The sequence below is a fragment of the Mixophyes fleayi genome, chromosome 11 (assembly GCF_038048845.1).
Source record: "Mixophyes fleayi isolate aMixFle1 chromosome 11, aMixFle1.hap1, whole genome shotgun sequence".
Taxonomy (NCBI): Eukaryota; Metazoa; Chordata; class Amphibia; order Anura; family Limnodynastidae; genus Mixophyes; species Mixophyes fleayi.
The window spans coordinates 51,643,751-51,665,035 of NC_134412.1; the positions used below are offsets into that span (position 1 = coordinate 51,643,751).

At 37.6% G+C, this 21,285-nt stretch overlaps 1 protein-coding gene across 3 annotated transcripts in view; it reads left to right on the forward strand.

The window, feature by feature from the left end:
* The first annotated feature begins 502 nt into the window (after window positions 1-502).
* Window positions 503-21,285, forward strand: part of OAF (out at first homolog) — a 39,815-nt gene continuing 19,032 nt past the window's right edge. Inside the window, exons 1-4 of one of the 3 annotated variants that reach the window (XM_075191286.1) lie at window positions 503-1,318; window positions 1,434-1,708; window positions 16,668-16,802; window positions 20,732-20,912. In XM_075191286.1, coding sequence (XP_075047387.1) covers window positions 1,490-1,708; window positions 16,668-16,802; window positions 20,732-20,912 — 535 coding nt within the window. In that variant the 5' untranslated portion in view covers window positions 503-1,318; window positions 1,434-1,489. The remainder of the gene's footprint in view (window positions 1,319-1,433; window positions 1,709-16,667; window positions 16,803-20,731; window positions 20,913-21,285) is intronic. The other 2 variants (XM_075191285.1, XM_075191287.1) reach the window with 2 other exon arrangements.

Consider the following 21,285-nt stretch of genomic DNA (forward strand, 5'->3'; position numbering starts at 1 on the left):
GGAGTTGGGACTGGAGAAGGGGAGGAGTCAGGACTGGAGAAGGGAGGGGCTGTGACTGTAGAGGGGGAGGGGTCACATATAATCTATAAACTGCCCCCTCCTAAAGGAAAATTTTATATCTGCCCCTGAATGAGCGTGACTTAACATATCATATGAGTATGCTTCTTTTTGCGTACATCTTTTTCCATGAACGTTCGGGGTGCAAATAGTCTAATTCTAAGCAGTCTACTTAGTAATTAATGGAGTTAATTAAGTATTGGTAAAGGATAGAGTGAGGACTGAGAAATTCTATAAACATCCAGTACAAACAAAACAGACACTAACAGCACGAAATATCTTAACATGGTACAGATTCCTTTCACAATCCTGTAGCAACCTATCCGTGTCACATGTTTCTATCGTGCTTACATTGTACTGTTTTATCACAACGTATTCTAAGATCGTTGTGACACGCTGTCTCCCCGGCGCCCTGTGTCTGTCCCTTTAAGTCAAGGGGCTGGTCCTGGAGGAAGTGACGGGCTCCGAAGGCCGCCGCCTGGGGGAGAACATCCAAAGATCCTAGTCCGGCCCGGGATAAAAGCCACCAGGATCACTTCAGGGAAACATCATCTCTTGTGTCCCGGAGCACATGAAGAATAAGTTTGCTACAGTACAGGAGCCAGTTGCCTGAGTTGGGCTAGTGACAGAACGAACTTCGATCACCCGGGGCTTCTTTAGTAGAGGTTTCAAGGACTATCCAATCCGGATGCCAGCATCTTATCCGGCGTTAGTATAGTGCTGCTTTCTGCCTCTCCACAATCACTTTTGTGTTTCTCCAGTTCTAGCTCTCTTGCCTTCCCATTTTCCATTCAACTTGCCTATAAATTGTTTTACCAGTCAGTATCCTTACTCCCCCTTTCCCAGCCATCCTTCCTGCACTGTTTTATTTATCTCATGTGGCACTGTCAAATTACTCAGTACCAGTTCAGGCACTTATTGTTCTCCCAGGGCTATCTCTTTTTCCCTAAAGGGTTTTTCTTCCAACTGCTCTCATTTTCATACATTCTGTTATGTCTCATTGGAAAATACATCATTGTATCATTCCATTACTCAGCTACAATTTATTCCTATCACATTGTCTGTCGTTCTGAGACTTAACCAGTCAGTGTGTGATCTTTCTCCTATATTTTCGTTTCAGTTTAGTCATTGTGTAATCTGCTTCCCACAGTTTCCTTTATTCTGCTCTTTTGCAACTTTTTATTTTTTTTTTTCTCTCAAAACTCTCCTGTTCTGTTCTTGTTCACTGACCCCTTGTCTCCTGGGATTGTACTTTGTTAAGGTACTGAATTATACCATGTTTTTTTTTCTTATTTATTTACTGTAAATATTACTTTTATATTTGCTCTTCTCTGCGTGAACACTTTCTTACTTAATTTTTTTTTTTTTTACTTAAGTCTTTTCAGTAAACTTTGACTGCTTGCCTCCCTGCCCTGGCACACTCTGCTTGGTGATGTTTCCTCTGGTATCAACCAGAAAGTTCTTGTGGCTGCTAGTCGCTTTGCTGTGGTGCTGTAGGACAAGCCTAGGTGAGCTGAAAGTTCGTGTTCGACTTGAAGACGGACAGGTAACAGAAGAGAGCCTGCAGGCTGACAGCGATAAGGACTGTATTACTGTGGAGTTCCGAAAGGCAGATGGAACTTTTATCACATACTTGGCTGACTTCAAACAGGTGAAACTGATATATTTGCACTTGTTTAATTTGATTTTTGGAATGTAACCTACGTATTGAGGTTTATGGGACTGCTGATTTAAAATAAGAACCATATTAAACTCAAACCTAATTTAACGCATATGTGAGTTTCTGGGGAGGGGTGGGGTCTTGCAGAATTGTCACCTGTCCTCCAGTTTACAAAAATGTCTAAAATACCAATGCAATTTTAATGGTAATTATTTGTGAAGAGACCATGTCATTTTCATAGCAGAAATTCACCCTTGTTTTAATATATCATATCATAGTGGTAGGTGACTGCCGTAAACACACCACAAGTAGTCTACACTTTTACTGTAAGTTGTACTGCTCTACAGAGTGAGAAAGAAAAGCATTCTTACCTCTCCCTAACACAATGGGGTCTATGTATTAAAGTGTGAAGAGCCATTTAAATGGAGAAAACCGGTATCTCAAAATATATGAATAGCTTATGGCAGGAGAAATCTTTGTTTCTTAACACAGTCCCCATAGATTAATATGAGAACTGCGCAATTCTGCAATGTATAAAGATTTGAAAGGCTTAGCTGTTTGCTGCAAGGTAACACCATCTCAGGATGGCGTTGCCTGTTATTTTCTAAGGGATCCTGTTGAAGCCTCTCCGACTATGCAGAATCTATTGCCGTGGAAGTGCTGTGCACATAGCACTGCCTTCTTTAACCAGCAGCGCTAGACTGCCGGTAACTAGTTAAAACAGTTTGTGGAGGAGGTGGGACTTCACTGGGGCTCCCAGAGTATCCCTGCCATGGTGCATTTCTGCGGTGCATATTTTTAATATATAGACCCCAATATGCTCTAAAATAAACACACAAAAACTTAATTAAAACCTATGGATGAACTGACAATTTTTGTCTATTTTAATACAAATGCAATGCTTCCCCTTTCAAAGACCATAGTCTGTTCACATAGAAAATGTTGTTTTTGCAACAATGTAAATCCTATTGCATCTACAAAATTAAAGTGGCAACTTCTTGTGATTTATATTTTCTAAATACTTGTATTTTGGATTTGGATTTTCAGCATAATTTCACAAGGCAGAAATTAAAGCTGTTTGTGTGAATTGTTCCGGCCATTGTTAAAATATTCTGTGATTGCAACATTTTCATTCAGGTCTAAAGTCGTTGAAATTCCTGTTTAATTCAAAAGTGTGTTTAAAAAAAAAAAATGTTTTAAGGAATACTTTAACACAGATAAAATATTGAAAGAAACTGGTTTATACAATAAGATGTTCAATCTTGGATATGCTCTTTAAAGAAACTGATAAGTTGTCTTCATTTTAGTGCTTAAAGGTGAGTTCCACTTTTTTTTTTTTTTTTTAAAGATTGCATCCTAAGTGTAATTTGTATTACATAGATTCATGTCTGCCCTGCAATGATTAGGTTCATACAGGCATGGCCAAAAGTTTTGAGAATGATACACATATTGTTTTTCACAAAGACTGCTGCATCAGTTTTTATGATGGCAATTTGCATATACTCCAGAATGTCATGAAGAGTGATCAGATGAAGTGCAATTATTTTAAAGTCCCTCTTTGCCATGACAATGAATTTTATACCAAAAACAACACACTGCATTTCAGTCTTGCCACAAAATGACCAGCTGACAACAGGTCAGGGATTCTCTCGTTAACACAGGGGAGAGGGTTGACGGGGACTGGGCTGGAGATCACTCTGTCATGCTGATTGAGTTAGAATAACAGAGTGGAAGCTTTAAAAGGAGGGTGGTGCTTGAGCTCATTGTTCTTCCTCTGTTAACCATGGTTATATGCAAAGAAACATGTGCAGTCATTATTGCTTTGCACAAAAGAGGCTTCACAGGCAAGGCTATTGCTGCTAGTAAGATTGCACTTAAATCAACGATTTATGGGATCATCAAGGAGAGAGGTTCAATAGTTGTCAAGAAGGCTTCAGGGCGCCCAAGAACGTCCAGCAAGCTCCAGGACCGTTTAGTAAAGTTGATTCAGCTGTGGGATCGGAGCACCACCAGTGTAGAGCTTGCTCGGGAAAGGCACCAGGCAGGTGTGAGTGCATCTGCACGCGCAGTGAGGCGAAGACTTTTGGAGGATGGCCTGGTATCAAGAAGGCCAGCAAAGAAGCCACTTCTTTTCAGGAAAACATCAGGGACAGACTTATATTCTGCAAATGGTACAGGGGTTGGACTGCTGAGGACTGGGGTAAAGTAATTTTCTTTGATGAATCCCTTTTTCAGATTGTTTGTGGCATCTGGAAAAATGCTTGTCCGGAGAAGGATGGGTGAGTTACTACCATCAGTCCTGTGTCAAGCGAACAGTAAAGCATCCTGCGACCAATCATGTGTGGGGTTGTTTCTCAGCCAAGGGAGTGGGCTCGCTCACAATTTTGCCTAAGAACACAGCCATGAATAAAGAATGGTATCAAAACATCCTCCAAGAGCAACTTCTCCTAACCATTCAAGAACAGTTTGACGAACAATGCCTTTTCCAGCATGATGGAGCATAAGGCAAAAGTGATAACAAAGTGGTTTAGGGATCAAAACATTGAATTTTGGGTCCATGGCCAGGAAACTCCCCAGACTTTAATCCCATTGAGAACTTGTGGTCAATCCTCAAGAGGCAACTCCAAGCATTGATTAGGCAAGAATGGGCGGCCATCAGTCCGCATGTGGCCCAGAGGTTGATTGACAGCATGGCAGGGTGAATTGCAGAGGTCTTCAAAAAGAAGGGTCAACACTGCAAATATTTGATTCTGCATAAACATAATGTAGTTATCAATAAAAGCCTTTGACACTTATGAAATGCTTGCTATGGTATACTGAAGTAAAATTACATTTGACAAAAAGGTCTAAAACCACTGAAGCAGCAAACTGAAAACCAATACTTGTGTCATTCTCTCCTGCTCCTTCCCTATTCCCATAATGTTTCAATTTGAATGGTATAGAAGCAAATATACACCCCTTCCTTGTAATTATCCCAACAATGCTAAGGGTTTCAAACACCCAACACAAGATATCGTTGCTGGGAGTTTTAAACCCCTAGTGATGTCATGAAATGAAGCCATGGGAACCGGCACGTATACCTGCTCCTAGACTGTTAAAGTGGTTTCTTATGGAGATTGCATCTAACCAATGATTGCAGGCAAGCAAGTTTCCATGCTATATAAATGACCATTTAGATCTAATTTTTAGGTAATTGTATAAAAGTGAAGGTCACTAAAATATCTTTAATAATAATCACAAGCTTGTTTAACTTTCTTTACTGTCTTTTTCTCTGCCACATCCAAAGGGAAGCTGTTTTATTTACAACCTATAAAGTAGTCATTTATTGTACAGCTCTATTACCACTCCAGCTATGGAAAATGTATAACCGTACTAGATTTGCCTCTACAATGCAGACTGCAAATTACTTTTAACTCTATTAAATTGTTTGGGATGTTAAACTAATTGAACACTTCAAGTTTGTTGGTAAAGAAAACCATTATTTTATCCTTTTTAGAAAGTATTTTTCCATATTGTTTATTTATTTGGACCTATAGATTCAATCTGCATCTGGCTGTTAGCTGTGTAGTTGTTATGCATTATGTTTGTGAGCCTGTGTTGAGCCTCGTGGACCATATAGCATGTTCATGTAGGTGATGTCTGAATATACTTCCACGTGGCTACATCTGGGACACAGCTGCATCTGTTTGGGATTTATAATTTGAGCTGCAAGTTATAATTGGGGCCGCATATTGTGAAAAGCAGAGAGATACTAATGCGACTAGGGGCTTGATTCATTAAGGATCTTAACTTGAGAAACTTATTTCAGTCTCGTAGACAAAACCATGTTACAATGCAAGGGGTGTAAATTAGTATTCTGTTTTGCACATAAGTTAAATACTGACTGTTTTTTCATGTAGCACACAAATATCAACTTTAAATTTCAGTGTATAAATAAGCTAGCAAGTATTTGTGTGCTACATGAAAAAACAGTCAGTATGTAACTTATGTGCAAAACAGAATGCTAATTTGCACCCCTTGCATTGTAACATGGTTTTGTCCACGAGACTGAAATAAGTTTCTCAAGTTAAGATCCTTAATGGATCAGGCCCTAGATGTTTGCAGGACTGATAAGAGTCCTTTCTGTTGGGTGCTAAATGTAGCTGTAGCAAGAATCCAAAATAAATTTTCGTCAAGGAAAAAACTGCACTGGCCTGTAAGATATATGGGGCATTTTATGGTCCTAGATAGAAAGTAACATAGGACGAATACAAACATCTGCGCTACATGTATAGCAGCTTTTTTGCACTCTGGATTTTATTTTGTGACATCCAAAAGTGGTTATCAAAAAATACACCTTATTCATAATTCTAATTATATTATTAGTATTACAGAAAATACATAAAATATTGAGTCAGAATAATTTTTAAAGGGGGCATGACATTTCTGCAGTACAGTAGCATGTTCTTTGATTTGCGTGATAAGGTTATTCAGTGAGTTCACCCTTTTCAGATTGTGTCCTGGCCCCAGTTATTGGAGCGCACAGACAGTGTTTCCTCCCTAGCCTCACTATTTTCTAGTATTACACTTGTCATCTTTGAACCAGATATGTGTGTGTATTTTTATTTGTATATATTTTTATTTTATTTATCAGTTAAATATTCTACCAACAAAACCAGTTTGTTTCTGGGTGATTTCATCTGCTAATACATTTCCTGAGGTGTTTTTTTTTTTTTTTTTTTTTTTTTTTTTTTTTTTTTTTTTTTTTTCATTTCTATCAACAACACTGGGATTGTTTCACACTCTCTCTGACCTATTCACCGTATCATACCGTGTCTTTGTACGGCGATCATATTCCAGTATTCTACGTACGAACAATTGCACCTACCCAGTTCAGTTGTTTTTTTTTTCTTTTGTGCCCTTATGTTTGTTCAGTTGAACAAACTATAATTTGTGTCTGCGTTCCCTGTTTTTACTATCCAAGCTCTTGTGCTTGCAAAGGGACAGACAAATCATTGCAGAACACAATCAGATCTGTAGAAAGCATTCTAAAGTATTTCGCTGCTGAACGCTTAACAATGTTTTATATTCAGCTGGCTGAACATGCAGTATAATAAAGTATACTCAGATTGTAGTACAAAGGGCAATTTCAACTTGGTGAGCCAATAGCTTTATGGCCTTCTATCTATAAAACCACTTGATCCACACTGATTGCTAATTTTATTGATATTCTGGCTCTGTGTGATTAAGCTTTATTTAAACTTTAATAATCATTAGAAATGTTAAGTATTCCTTGCATGCATTTGTATTGAAGGTGTGGTTCTGTTCCAATCAGCCCCTCATAGTCCATTGCATAAGGTCAGGCCAACTTAGTGTCTTTCCTCTAATAATGCATTACCACTGCATTTTAGATATCAAAGTGGGGCTGGGTTTAATGCTGATTAATGTACAGTAGTTGTACACTTGCTCAGCAATCAGTTATACCTAGTGTAAATCCAATACATAAGTTTGTCCAACATCACATTCTTATTTATTGACTTCTGCATCTTGTTCTAAATGCATTGTTTTGTATCTGTGGCTTATTTAGTGCTTTCCAGGTATTTAATTGTATCATTAGACACAGCTGCATTGTTCTTGTAGCCATGGGATACACACTTTCGTTTTACTTTCTGCTTTGGATACAATGGCAAACATACAGCAGATTTGAGAAGTATTCTAGGAAAATTATTATATCTCTGCCTGATTATATAAATACAAAATGTTAACCTGCAGAGAGAAACTAGAAAGTAAATAACTTTAGCAAGTGGATGGTATATATAAGCCAATAAATGAAAGCCATTCATAAATCTAACATTATTACCATGGTAAGTCTATGATTAACATACACATGACTTTGATTTAAAACACTTATAAATTGTTCAAAGTATCTTGGTCTAAATGTTACTGCATGATGAGATTGTGTGACCTCAAATCTTTAAAGGATTTTTGCAGCATTATTGCAATAATTTTGTGTATTCTGTTTGTCTAAAACAAAATTCAATATGGTTGGTTTACTTCCCAAAGATAATTAGTTAAATAGAATTTGTCAAGATCAATGAAAATTGTGTCCATTGTCGTGTCTATAGATTGTTGCTTTAAGATGACTGTCTGGAATGTATAGAGAGATAAATCATGTGAAATTTCCAGTCTGGATACAATCATGTTTTGGAAAGCAATATATGCCTTGAGGTTATGTTCTACAGACAACCTGGACTCTGAACGAAATACTGCACGAACGATTGTAAAAAGGACATGTTGTTTTTTGAGGGATTAGTTTGTTTTGACATATAGTGGACATAAGGGGGTTATCCAAGCTTCGTGCTCATGCAGTTTTAAGGGGGAAAATTGTGGCGTTTTTTTTCTTGTATTTCATTACGTTTATTTGTTATTACTAACAATACTTTGACCTTTCTCATTTTTCCATTTTTTGGACATGTCCTCTTAAAAGTAGTTCTTCCCTAGTCAGCACAGTGGCTTAGTGGTTAGCACTTCTGCCTCACAGCACTGGGGTCATGAGTTCAATTCCCGACCATGGCCTTATCTGTGTGGAGTTTGTATGTTCTCCCTGTGTTTGTTTCTCTGTACAGCGCTGCGGAATTAGTGGCGCTATATAAATAAATAGATGATGATGATTTTAGACCTCTTACACTGTCTTGATATTGGGCCCTTTATAGGCGAAGACACAAGGAGGGTCCTGATCCTAGCTACCCTGTTGTGTTTTTGCCTACCTGCCAATTATTGCTAAGTATTCATTACTGCCAAGTACTAATCTGCTGTTGCCAAGTCTCAAAATCTCTGTTTAGTTGAAGCATGAAATAGGTCATTAATAAGAAACAGAATGAATATTGGATATATAAACCCTTTAATTGCCAGAAGACTGGGGAAATGTTGAATTCACAAGGCTAAGCTAATTTTAACAACTCTGCTGTAAATAGTTTTGGGCATGATTTACATCTTATCAATTATGTGTACATATTTGTTCTACAGCTTGCCTAAACGAAGTTTCAAAGAAAACAAATAGTCATATCAATGGCTCTTTATAACCAGGAACAGAGGTAATAGAGAAGTGGATCAACCTGATATGAAGAGTAATTTCTATTAAGCATGGATCCTTGCTGGATCTAATTATTTTAATTATTCCTGCTACCATTATAGCTTGTTTTACTGCTGTGCCTTTTAGTGAGATATGGTTATTTCTTATGTAATTTCACTTAACCAATTAAAAGTAAAATTTAAAGTTGAACAATCAACAACAATACTTCTAGTTCCTCACCCTTAAGTGTAAAAGCAGACCTAAGATGTGCTGCCACTTGAAACTCTTGTTTACATTAATTACATTTCTAGCTTCACATTGATGCTCACAATTAGTACTAAGCAGTGGAGCAGTCTGATATCTGCAGTATTTTGTGCTCAAATTATCCTTGTGGACTTTTATGTAAGAGCATGTGAACAAGTATCTGCTTAATCCATCTTCCTGCATAAAGATGTATAAATCACAAATAACTGAGTTCCTGTCAACTGACTAATGACACTACTAATGCAAATGGGTGCACTTTTATTTGGAACTTCAAACTTTTATTTTTTTTCATTGATTTCCCCTATTTGATTAGATGATTTGTTTATCATCTTTGTTACCTTTTCTGCTCCCCATGGTGGAATAATAAGAATAAATTAGAATTGTTTCTAACCTATCTTCTTGTGTGCTTGATGCGTATGGGTTTTTCCTAGAGGCACACAGCCAAGACTGCTGTTAGCACAGCTTTAACAAAAAATATAAACATCTATCACCTTGGTAAAGTTTGTGCGTTTCTTTTATTTATTTTTTAACAAAGGTGCACCTGCTACAAGCTAAAACTACATGCAGCTGTTTTAACAGTCCTCTGCTAACAAATCAAAATTTAATGGGTACGAAGGGGATCTCTTGAATGCGGCTTGTAATTAGTCCTCCCACTGACGCACCTCCCCACCATGGACAAGTACCAAGGAGAAACGGCTTCGTGGAGCAGCCCATAGGGTTCCGGGGGTTCACAACTTGGTAGTGAAGCTTCAAAATAATGTTGATGCACTCTGCAAAACAATTCGCCCTTGGTTCTACAGATTAATTGCTGAATATAACTTTTTTGTTCAACCACAAGACCACAAAATAATAAAAACTTTTGTAAATCATATAGTGGTAGTAGTAGATGATAATGCGCTTGCATGGATGAAAATAAACCAAGAATTTATTGACACAGACATCCAGGTTACTCACAATATTGAAATTAACTTTATAATCAACATTCATCTTTCACTATAATGGAAATAATATCTGGACAATTATAAAACAAAAATCTAACTTGTGGTGGGAATCTAAGGCACAAACGGATCCCAGGATTCTGTTCCTTGCATGCCTTGATCTTCATGATCAGAGTCGTCCTCTTGTTAACAGAGAATGGGGGTTTATGCTGTGATGCAGAATTATGGTATATTTTTCAGTGTTTTCCTGAGCTGCTTACACTGGGAGGTGGAGAAGAGATGACCTGGGTGAGAGGGAGACTGAGGAGGAAATATAAGGATAAATGTACAAAAGTAGATAGAAATTCATTGTTGCAATATTTATTTTAGCTTGTCCTCTGGGACCCTCTCCTCTCTTTCATGGCTCATCCAAAACAAAAGCAAGATAAACACCAAATTATATAGATTTTATTTTTCTATTCATTTTTATATTTACTTCTTTAGTACCGAAATACACCAATTTGTTGCATATTTACAAAGAATAATACTTACCTGCACTTAGTTATATTTAAAAAAGGATGTAAAAAAGTGATTTGCAATTAACTGCACGAAGACTACCAACCAACATCCTCTATGCTGTTTTCAAAGCCTAAAGAGCCTTCAGCAATATTGAGAAATTTACAATGTTGTCCTGCATGAAATCCGATTTGATATCAAGTATATCAAGAGAAAACCAGTGCAACCATGAAAATGATGAGCTGGAAGTTGAGTATTACCCAGCGATGCTAACTTAGCCCATAAGGGGAAGAAAAAAACAGACACACAATCTCACCCTAAAAGTAGTCCTGAAAACTCCCTATTTAAAAACAACGTGACGTGCCCTCTTCACACAGTCCTTCCACGGCCATCCGGTCAGGAGCAAGGTGAACTTTTTCCTTTAACCTATGTTTGGTTGACTGGTATGGCATTTCATGCTAATGTGTGCATGATGGAATTTTTTTCTTAGATGCAAGAATGGAAAATATTTTTTATTATGTCTTTTTGAATATTTTCCTCCCCAATCCTTTAAATTTCTTCTTTTTTTCCATAGAAAGTAATTGATAACACAATTTTGAACAAGACATAATATTCAACAAAAGTTTGTTATGAGAGGTCATTAAAGGCACCAATGTTTTTGTACGTGACAATGAGATAAGCATAATTGAAAAATTGTTTGATGCAGTCTTTCTGTGAGAATGAAAAGCCATTCTTAACATTGACTATGTATGCACAATACCTTGCAACATTCTTTTTTTATGAATAACACCATAAGGGTTAAATTAGCTGTAACTATCATAGCACTGCTTTTATGTTTGTTTGTTTGTTTGTTTTTATTAATCATTTGGCTTTTTGAAGGTTAAAGAGTTTCCTTTTCATTTGATTGTATTGGATTGTTCAGTTTTGTGTGGCATGATTTTGAATAGGATTAAGTTGTGGCACATCCGGAGTGTCAGCCACAGCACTAGGAACATCTTTCTATGGGCCTTGAAAAAAGACTTCTTATTGTACTGTAAGAAGAAATAAACCTCCCCAACAAGGAAAACAGACTTTGAATGCAATTCCAGGTGTGTTTCTTCATGTCTGTTTACATGAATTAGAGCATGTCCTTTTGTCTGGAAATGGTAGATCACCTTGGCCACTCACATCTATACATAATGATTTGACACTAAGTAGTCTTGGAAATATTTTACATGCTAAATCTAAAGAGGATGGACATAAATTGGAAGCGGTTGGGTATATTTGATAAACCATACATATTGAAAGCAAGCTTCCACACTGGGGCTGGTAGCCTATAATTATAGCTTGTAGGGCTATGGAAGGACACCTCAGTGACTGTGAAAGAGGAGTTATTGTTTGGGTGTGTTTGGCAGAAGCATCCGTGACCATGATGGCTCAACTTGCTAATGTTTCACTAGCAATGGTGTCTTAAAGTGATCAGCATGGAAAACAGGGAAAACAATACATCTGCAAAAAGCAAAAGTGGGTGAAAAGCACATGCTTCAGGGACTTGTAATTAAACTTTTGAAGTTAATTGTTAAAAACCCTATATAATGCCGACACATTGGTATACATGATGGCATTAAAATCAATGCGGCTGTGTTTTGTTTTTGTTTTTTCTCTTTCTTTAAATGCATTTATAGTCCAGATCTACGGCAGCCAAATGCATTGCAACCAGCTCGAAAAGTTTGAGCTCTAAAACTGTAAATTTTAGCTATTTACAAATTGCTATTATATTTGATCCCACTACAGAGCTTTAGCTGTCTATTCCCCTGGAAGCTGCACAATAAATGTGCAATGCGGGTGAGTTGTGTGTTTTGTTTTGTTTTTTGTCAACTGACATACATGAGCAGGTAGGAGCCCATCACTATAAACTTTACACCACAAAATATTTTCATTTATCATTAACTATTGTACTCTGTGTGCACACACAGCTTATGTAAAGTGATAGGAAATTCACATATTACCCTGGGACCACCTCATCCCAGAATATCTTGCTCCCACCCAGCCCCTTGGCTGCATCAGGATAACTATTATGATCCTCCTACTGGTTTACAAGCCCTTTAACTATATACTGTGGGATCACCAGTTCAGTTTTTTCTTTTCGATAATACTTAAACACCTGTACACAAATCTCTAATTACACTATTTCCACGTGGAAAACTTGGTTTCTGTATATTTTAATAAAGTATGAATCTGGGAGAGCTGAACACATGATGTGGATAGATGGATCTAACAGTAGGCATTGTACAGTTAGACATATCATTCCAAATCATATTTAAACATTGTAAAGATTCGCCTCATTTTAGTTGGACGAGGAATTTTTTAGAAAGGATACTTCTAGCAGGATAAAGTGGGCGGATTGATAATGATAATACAGTGCATTAAGCTTTGTTTGAGATTATGATGTGGCAGGAACTCTCCCTAACAGTTCATTCCTGTGACTCAGTTTGAACTTTGCCTGAAAAGCTGGCGTGTCCCCCCCCCCCCCCCCCCCCTCACTTTAGCTCCATCTCCCTTTTGTGTGTACTGTATGTTAGTTTCTGTTTTCTCTCACTTTTTTTCTCCACCCACACTGCAATTCTATTCCTTTTATTCATACTCCTTTTCTGCAGAATTTCCACTGCTCTGCCCAGTTATCGCACCCTGCTGCATTTCTTATGTAACTGCTAGACTCATCAGTGTGTTTGGTTTTATACTGTGTTCTGTTTCTCCTGGCTAGCCTCCCTCTCCTCCTGCATGGAGGTCCAAAACAGAAATTTGCTTTTTTTCTGCTACATTTTTGTGTCGAGAGAACAAAGTGATCTGAGGACTTTGGTGGCTGATCTTTGTAGTAAAGCTTCCTGAGGCTGTTCTGTAACAATATACAGAAGTAAATGACATATTTTCTGGCCTTTCAAGTTCAGATTTATCAATATGTTATAAGCAACAGTTGAGAACTTTTTTTTTTCCACATTTTTTAAAGCCTATAGTGCTAATTATATTTCTGATCATTCTTAACATCCCTGACTGTCAGAGTACAATAAAATTTGAGTCCATTTTACTTAAAGCACATCTAAGAGTTTGTTTATGTTATACATAGTTGCATTCTAGATAGGGGAGGTTTTGTTAATAAAGGAACATGTGGGATGACGTTTTTACTCTCACATCTGTATGGTTTGAGAGAAGCAGGGACATCGTAAGCTTTTTTTCATTTGTATGATTCTGTCAATATAATGGTACGACCATGATCTCTGAAGGTTAGGAAGGAAGTTGTATTGAGTGTGGTTGGTGACTGATTTTCTGCTGGCCTCCTTTAGTTTCCCATCCTCTTTAGCTGGAGATAAAAGTATCCAGAACTGTACACAATCCAAGTAGTGAGGTCTAATCAGCTTTCTGTAAAGTGGCAACATAACAACCCTCCTCCAGTAATTTCTGGTATACAGCCAGGTATTGGGATGTTTTCTCACTGTCACTTTGACATCTGACCTTGTAATTCATAGGTCTCCATTTTCCGTGTTATCAAACTTGCAGAATATATTATTCATTATTAAAAGATTCCTTCCGAAATCATGAAACCGCCTTTTATTTATATTTCCGTGTAGTATGATGAGTGTTGCTTCCTTGTCTTTTTTTTTTACAGCAACTTCTGTACATAGTATTTAATAATGAGTAGGAGGTAATATAATTTATCATTACTTTTCTATCAGTGCCCCAAAGTGGTCTTATACTGTAGTGAAAATAGATTTTATTTTTGCTTTTTTTTATGCATGCAATCACTTTTGAACAAATCATACGCCAAAATAAAAAAAATTACAAAAAATATATATATTTCAACATAGCATCCATTAAATCACTAAAACTATCTCTGTCATATTCAAGTTTCTCTCCAAAATATCCTGTTCTTCCCCCTTTTCATTGGATAGGTAAAATATTGAAGTCTGGAAATATGGACCTTATTTGTGACTTGTCTTTTTGTCTTACTCTATTAAAAAGCTAGATTGTGAGTGGAGAAGTAAGCTGTAAGGAGAGTTATGAAATACTATTCAATTATATAGTTTTATTTTTTGGCAGCTACCAAATGTATTTTGTTTTTATTTGCTTACTATGGATAAGGATGGGTGATTGTGTGTGCGATCTTCATTATTTTCATGAAATTATAGCAGTAACGAATTGGTGGTAGGTTGTTCTGGAGTGAGGCCTCTTTTACAGAGGACCATTTTTACAATTGGCATTTGGGGGATAACTTTAAGTTCTTGATTAGGATTGGAAAAGGTTCTGGTATGACACCATTTCAGCTTTTATAAAACATAATCTATTTTGCTTGTATAGAGGGTAATATTTGGATATTCTGTGTAGCTTTCTGAATTGTAAAAACCAGCCATATGCACTCTGTGATTATGTGACTGTACAAGGTAGCAACCTGACATAGGAAACATTGAATTTGGACTTTTCTCGTGTGAAGGACACCAGAAGCAGCATCTGGGAGAGTTGACCTTAATAAAAATGAGAAGGAAACTGCCAAGTGAGTTATATAATTGGTTTGGTGTCTTACAGTTTTAATAGAACAAGTTATGAAATATAGGCTTCAGTACATACTGGAATATTCTGATAAACACAGACTAACCTTTCAATGAATAGATTGTATGGCTACAATCATACATTTTTCAAGTGCAATGAGTGGTTGTAGTTCCTTCAACCCTAAACAGGATCAACATTTTGTCAAATGTAATTTTTTTTCCCCCCCAAAAATGACACTTTTAGCAGTGTAATTTTCCTCATATGGAACATTTGGGGGTATTGTTGCATAAACTTGCCTTATGGGAAAACATCAGGACAAATGCTTTTAAATACAGTACTTTTGTCTTCTACCTATGAACTGTTCTTGCTATAGATCACATTGTATGTGATTTTCACTGCTCAGATTATTTTTAAGGTTAATTTCCTTATAGCAGTTCTGTTGAATAGGCCAAAAATATAAAAAAATGGAGACTACATGGCTTATATACTGTATAGTATAAGCTGCATCACAATACATTTCTTAAAAGGACAGGTTCATTAAATGATTCTTGTTCATACCTACTCAGTGAATTATAAACCCAGTAGTGCTGAACTTGAGCTGCTGAACTTCAGAGTTATATTATAAGAAATGTGTGATTTCTAACACTTTTAAAATAGTGCTGCTAAAGTTAATGTTGACATGAGAAAAACAATTCCACAGCAGTGAAGTGTAAGCTAATCTCCAAAACACTACTCTAGACACTCAAAATATTGAACACTTACATACATACATACATACATACATACATACATAGATTTTCTTGGATTTCTGTTAGGTAAGGGTTCAGTGCCTCTCTGTAAGCATCTTTTAGGGCTCATTCACTTCTCTCCGCTGTTAACGTGCATTCTATCACCTAACTAACACCTGAAAGTGCATTAAAAAATAGCATAAACTGTTTCTTGTGGATTCACTCCCACCATTGTGTTGTAAACCTCTAAAGTTTTAGAACAAGGCACAGCTTGTTTCTCACATCTTAACAAGCACAATCCCTATAATAAAGTAAAGCCAGAAGGGCTTGGTCACACACATAGGTTGAGGAAATAAAACTGCACAAACTAAGCGCTTTTACCAATACAATTTATTGAATGTTGGGACACAATGGTCGGAATGGCACCATTGACTTTTTTTTATTTTATTTTGCCTATGTTTAGTATGCTTTTCATGCATTTATTAAAGCTGCACTAACACCTACATGATCGGTTTATACTAACTTCCTTCTATTCCTAGCCACAGCCCTGAGGGCTACTCTGGTTCAGTTACTTTCACCACTTTTTAAAATGGCGCAGGGGGTATGTGAGAGTTGGGACCAATTACAGGCTGCAACCTTGGGATTCATCTTCCCCCTCACATAGTCACACAGCCCTGTTTATCGGCCGGAGTTGCCCATGGAAAAATGTCATATTGCAGACCATGGCTCCGGCTAGGGTAAGGAGAAGTTTAATACAATTTATCTAATAGATGGTAGTGAAGCTTTAATACGTGAAAAGCTAAATAAAAGTCTATAGCTATAAATGAGACAAAAAAACTGACTTAATGCTCTCTAAGTGTTGGGCATTTTTGTGAACTAGTGTCTGGTTGCCAGCTCTGCACAACTCCCTGAAAACCATCATTAACTTAGTGTTCTTTTAAATTCCATTTCAGGATGTGAAGATCTTCCGGGTTCTGATTTTAGGGGAACTGGAGAGAGGACAAAGCCAGTTTCAGGCTCTGTGTTTCATTACCCAACTGCAGAGCAATGAGATTATCCCCAGTGAGTCTATGGCCAAGTTGCGGCAGGTAAGGATTTTGTCATTATAAAAATTAAGGAAACCTTTTTCGTGCAGTGGTGATATTGTTTTATTGTAAAAATAAATAAATACATATTATTAACTGCAGTGATGCCAAGCCAAAGTCCCAATGTATGATGTATGTATAGAGATATATATATATATATATATATATATATATATATATATATATATATATAATATACACAGTGGTAGAAGTGAAAATTTATAAGTGGCAATATGGACAATACAAGTGAATGTCATTTGATAGTTTTACAATGATACCAGTAGGAGAAGTAGCGGGTGGCAAGCCACTATATGGGGATAATTGTCTTGGCTGTCATGACTGCTGTTGAACATTTTTTTTTATCTTATAAAGACTTGACTGCCTTAATATAGTCATGTGTTACATTGTTAGAAATCCTGTTATGTTTCCCATTTTAAACACTAAAGAAAATGATGTTCAGTATTTAACAAGACTATTATACAGTAGTAGAAGCATTCTGTTATAACTTATATTTTGCCATACATTCCCTTGAATAAGAAAACTTCCCATTATTGAGACATTCTTAAGATAACAGAATTACAGTCATATGTCTCTAATAGTGTGAACAGGTCTATAATTTATACCAGCCACCCCTGTGTTGAGGAGTGAAATAATAACTAGTGCACAGAGGCTAACAATCTGACAATCTCGCATTTTTTCAACCCACACCTGTGAGTAGCTGGATAATAAACAAACAGGAGGGAGTGGCCCTGACCTTACTTCAATAGCAGGACTAATGCTGCTTCCCCATTCAGCATCCATCAGCAATCTGGCTCCTGTTCTGAGGTTCAGTTATTTATTTTTTAGTAAACTGCCTCTGACCTCTCCTGGTGTAGTGGTCGGTTGGTGTCCTTTAAAAGAAATAGCCACAGGCCAGCTCCAGCTGTGTATACAGGTTAAGGCACTGAGTTAGCGAACTCCCAACATGTTTGGGACTTCTTCCTGAAGCCTGCAGATATGGTGGAAGACCAGGGTAAACTATTGGTTGAACTAGAGGAGCTGGAGCTATTCATGTACTAGTCCTCTGTACAACTATACTAATTTTCCCACCTTTGACTCCTGGGGGTATATTTACTAAACTGTGGGTTTGTAAAAGTGGAGATTTTGCCTATAGCAACCAATCAGATTCTAGCTGTCATTTTGTAGAATGCACTAAATAATGAAAGCTAGAATTTGAGATTTTTCCAGTTCTTGGCAAACAAGCATCTGGCCGCATTAAGGATCTGTACAGGTAATTTCTCAGAATGCTTGTCAAGAACATCTAGCAGAGAACCCAGGAGACATATAGCATATAGGGATTGGACCTTTGTGATGTCATTGATAAGGGTACCTACAACATCCCAAAACCAGAGCAATTTTTGAGCAGGACCACCGCTTCCCACATCCCCTCAAACATAAATCCGAGGTGGTATTGTATATTCTTTTCAGCCGAGTAGGAACCAGATACCACCGATAGTATATTTTATAGGCATTTTCTTTAATAAGGGATGAAATAGATGCCTTGGAGATCCTAATTGTTGTCCAGGTGTCCTCCTCTGGTGGCTTATCGGAATCGGCCTTCCAGGTACGTTCATGCACAGGAGTAGTGGTCTGATTTAGAGTAGGTTATATAGAATGGAAATAATACCCAGCAGTGGAATGCCTTGGTCAGACCAACCAACCAGTCTGATTCCTCTCTCCTGCCAGGATAAATAGTGAGGGAGACCTTGCACTGGTGAAAAATCAGGGCTGTCCCAGAGCGGTGTTATGGGGGAAGTCACTGAGGCGGTCTCAAAATGAAATTTGCAATGGTCCCAAATCTGACAAGTGAATGAAGTGACTGGATGTAATCTTTCCGGTGGGTGAGGCCTATCACCCGCCGGAATGCCTAATGTTGAACCCAGAAACGATATTTTGCACTAGGAGGATTCCAGATCTATCTATCTCGAACTGTGTCCTTTTGTAAACCACGCTCAGAGGAGTAGCAATATAATAGAGCCGAACATCTGGAAAGCTTTTGCCTCCATTAAATGTTGTACTACACAAAGGAGTAAAGCTGGTGGGGGCTTGTATTGCCACACAAATTTGGAAAACCAGCGGGGTAACTGAATTGGGGTAGGCCTGGGTACCTTCACTGGGAGGGTCTGAAAGAGATAGTGTAGGTGAGTCAGGACATTCATCTTATCTGGAGTGACTATTCTGTTCAACTAAGAGATACTTAATTTTTGCCAAATGAGCAGATCCAACTTAATGAAAGACTCAAGGAAAATGTTCTACATTCATAAAGTCCTATAGAGAAGTGATATATACCCACTAAATATTTTATTTTAGACTGCCGTCGTTCCAGGGTGGGGGTTTCAAATGAAGTGTGAGGGATTCAGTTTTAGAAAACTTATTTTTATATCTCGATAGGGATCCATATTAAGGAGGGTATTAAATAGGTTTGGCAGAGAAGTGTGAGACAAAGTCACTGTAAAGAGAATATAACCTGCAAATAAGTTGAGTTTATATTCTCCAGACCCAACCATTATAACCTTCAATATCTGGGGTGAGGCAGATTCTTGCCACCAGGGGTTCAATCACATGGGTGAAAATTGGATGTAAAAGGCACCCCTGATGAGTGCCGTTATCGGTAAATGGAGTGCTTTCATCTCCAATCGCAAGTCCCTAGCTAAGGGGCCTGAATACAAGGCCTGGATCCCCTGAAGAAAATTGCACTCTCAGCCAAATCTCTTAAGGGTTTCTAACATGAACAGCCAACTAATGCAGACAAAGGCCTTCTCTAAATCCACAGAAAACCTTAGGGCCAGGGTTTTAGCAGAATTAATACAATGAATGAGGCCGGTGACTCTTCTGGTATTATTGCATGCTTGTCTGCCTATTATAAAGCCTAACTGGTCTTCGTGGATCAGGTGGGGTGTATTACATTAAGGCGTTCTGAGAGTACCTTCTCGTAAATTTTTATGTCTATGTTCAAGTGAGATGGGCCTATAATGGGCACAATCGGAATAACAATAATCCGAGCTTTAAGAGCTTCCTTTGAGCACGATCCGCCTTTTAACACACTGTTGAACAAATCTGTAAGCTGAGACGAGAGCAGCGAGTTATGTCTTATAGTACATGGCTGTAAATTCCTCGGGGCCTAGCACTTTGTTTAATTTTGGGTTTTAACTAACACCAGAAATTTATAAATTAATTATTTTAATCTGTAAACCTACGTTTTGAAAAGACCAGCTGTTGGTTTAGCTTTCACCTGCCATTACAGTTTCCCCTAGGTGAAGGCAGTTCCTGGTGACATCAAAATCATGTCACTTGTATTCCACAGCACCTGTAATCTACTTTTCCATTGGGTTCATGTTGAATGCTGTGTATTGAGAGACTAGTGCCCAGAAACCAAACCGAGCAGTACCTGGGCACAGTTCTGGAACCAAAGAGTGTTACAGACCGTTTGCTTCCAGCACTAAACATAAGGAAGCTACCAAAGTACCACCATTTTGACCTGTGAAAAAACAGCTCCTCACCTTCTGGCTCACCGTTCATATACAGCAAGCAGTGGGAAATTAGTTATAATGTGAAATTATAATGATGATTTGATTTATTCCCAAAACACATGAGCGAGGTAAAACAAAACAATAAAAATGTAGCAGAAAATGTGTATTCATCTTGGACACATGCTTGTCTTTGTGTTTTATGGTCTTTCAAATGATTCTGGGGTCAATTCTACAGCAGAAATAATGCCACATTTGACGTCCATTTGCAGTCTGGCATAGACTGTCAGATAGTACACTTCTCATATACAATTTTATCTATCACCTAAATTGCTTTTGAAGTATGTTTCCCTTTAAGGGCACATAGACTGTTTTGTTTGTCAGGCGCTGCAAATGTCCTAAAGGATACTTGTTTGTTCCACACAGAAAAATCCCCACACAGTGCGTCAGGCAGAAGAGATGAGAGGAATTGAGAATTTGCAGATGGACGTAGTCGTTAATTTTACTAAAGGTGTCCAGCTAAGTTCCTATATTCACAACATCTGCTCTGAGGCAAGAGAGGCAATCTACACTCGACAAGAAGATGTGCGAGCATGGCTTAAGAGAGGTAAGGACTTCTTAAAGCCGGACATAAAGATGCAAGATTTCCATTTACTGGTTATGTCTAGATAAACCTAGGCCCAGATTTTATTTCATTTTTACATCAATCTACCTTTACTACACATTTACTTATATACGCACAAATATAAGGAACGTGCAATTAAAATTATCATGGTTTTTTGATAAACTATATGAACTTTTTTTTTCTATTTGTGAATGTTGCGAAGTGGTATTCAGAGCAGTTTAATAACTTTAGCTGTAGTTCTCGAAGAGCTGACACCTGGATTGTAGAAGAAATGGATTGAGAGGCTAAGAAAACCTTTTATTACTATTGTTATGTTCGTCTAGTCGCTATCAATGAATGTTGTCCACTGCGATCT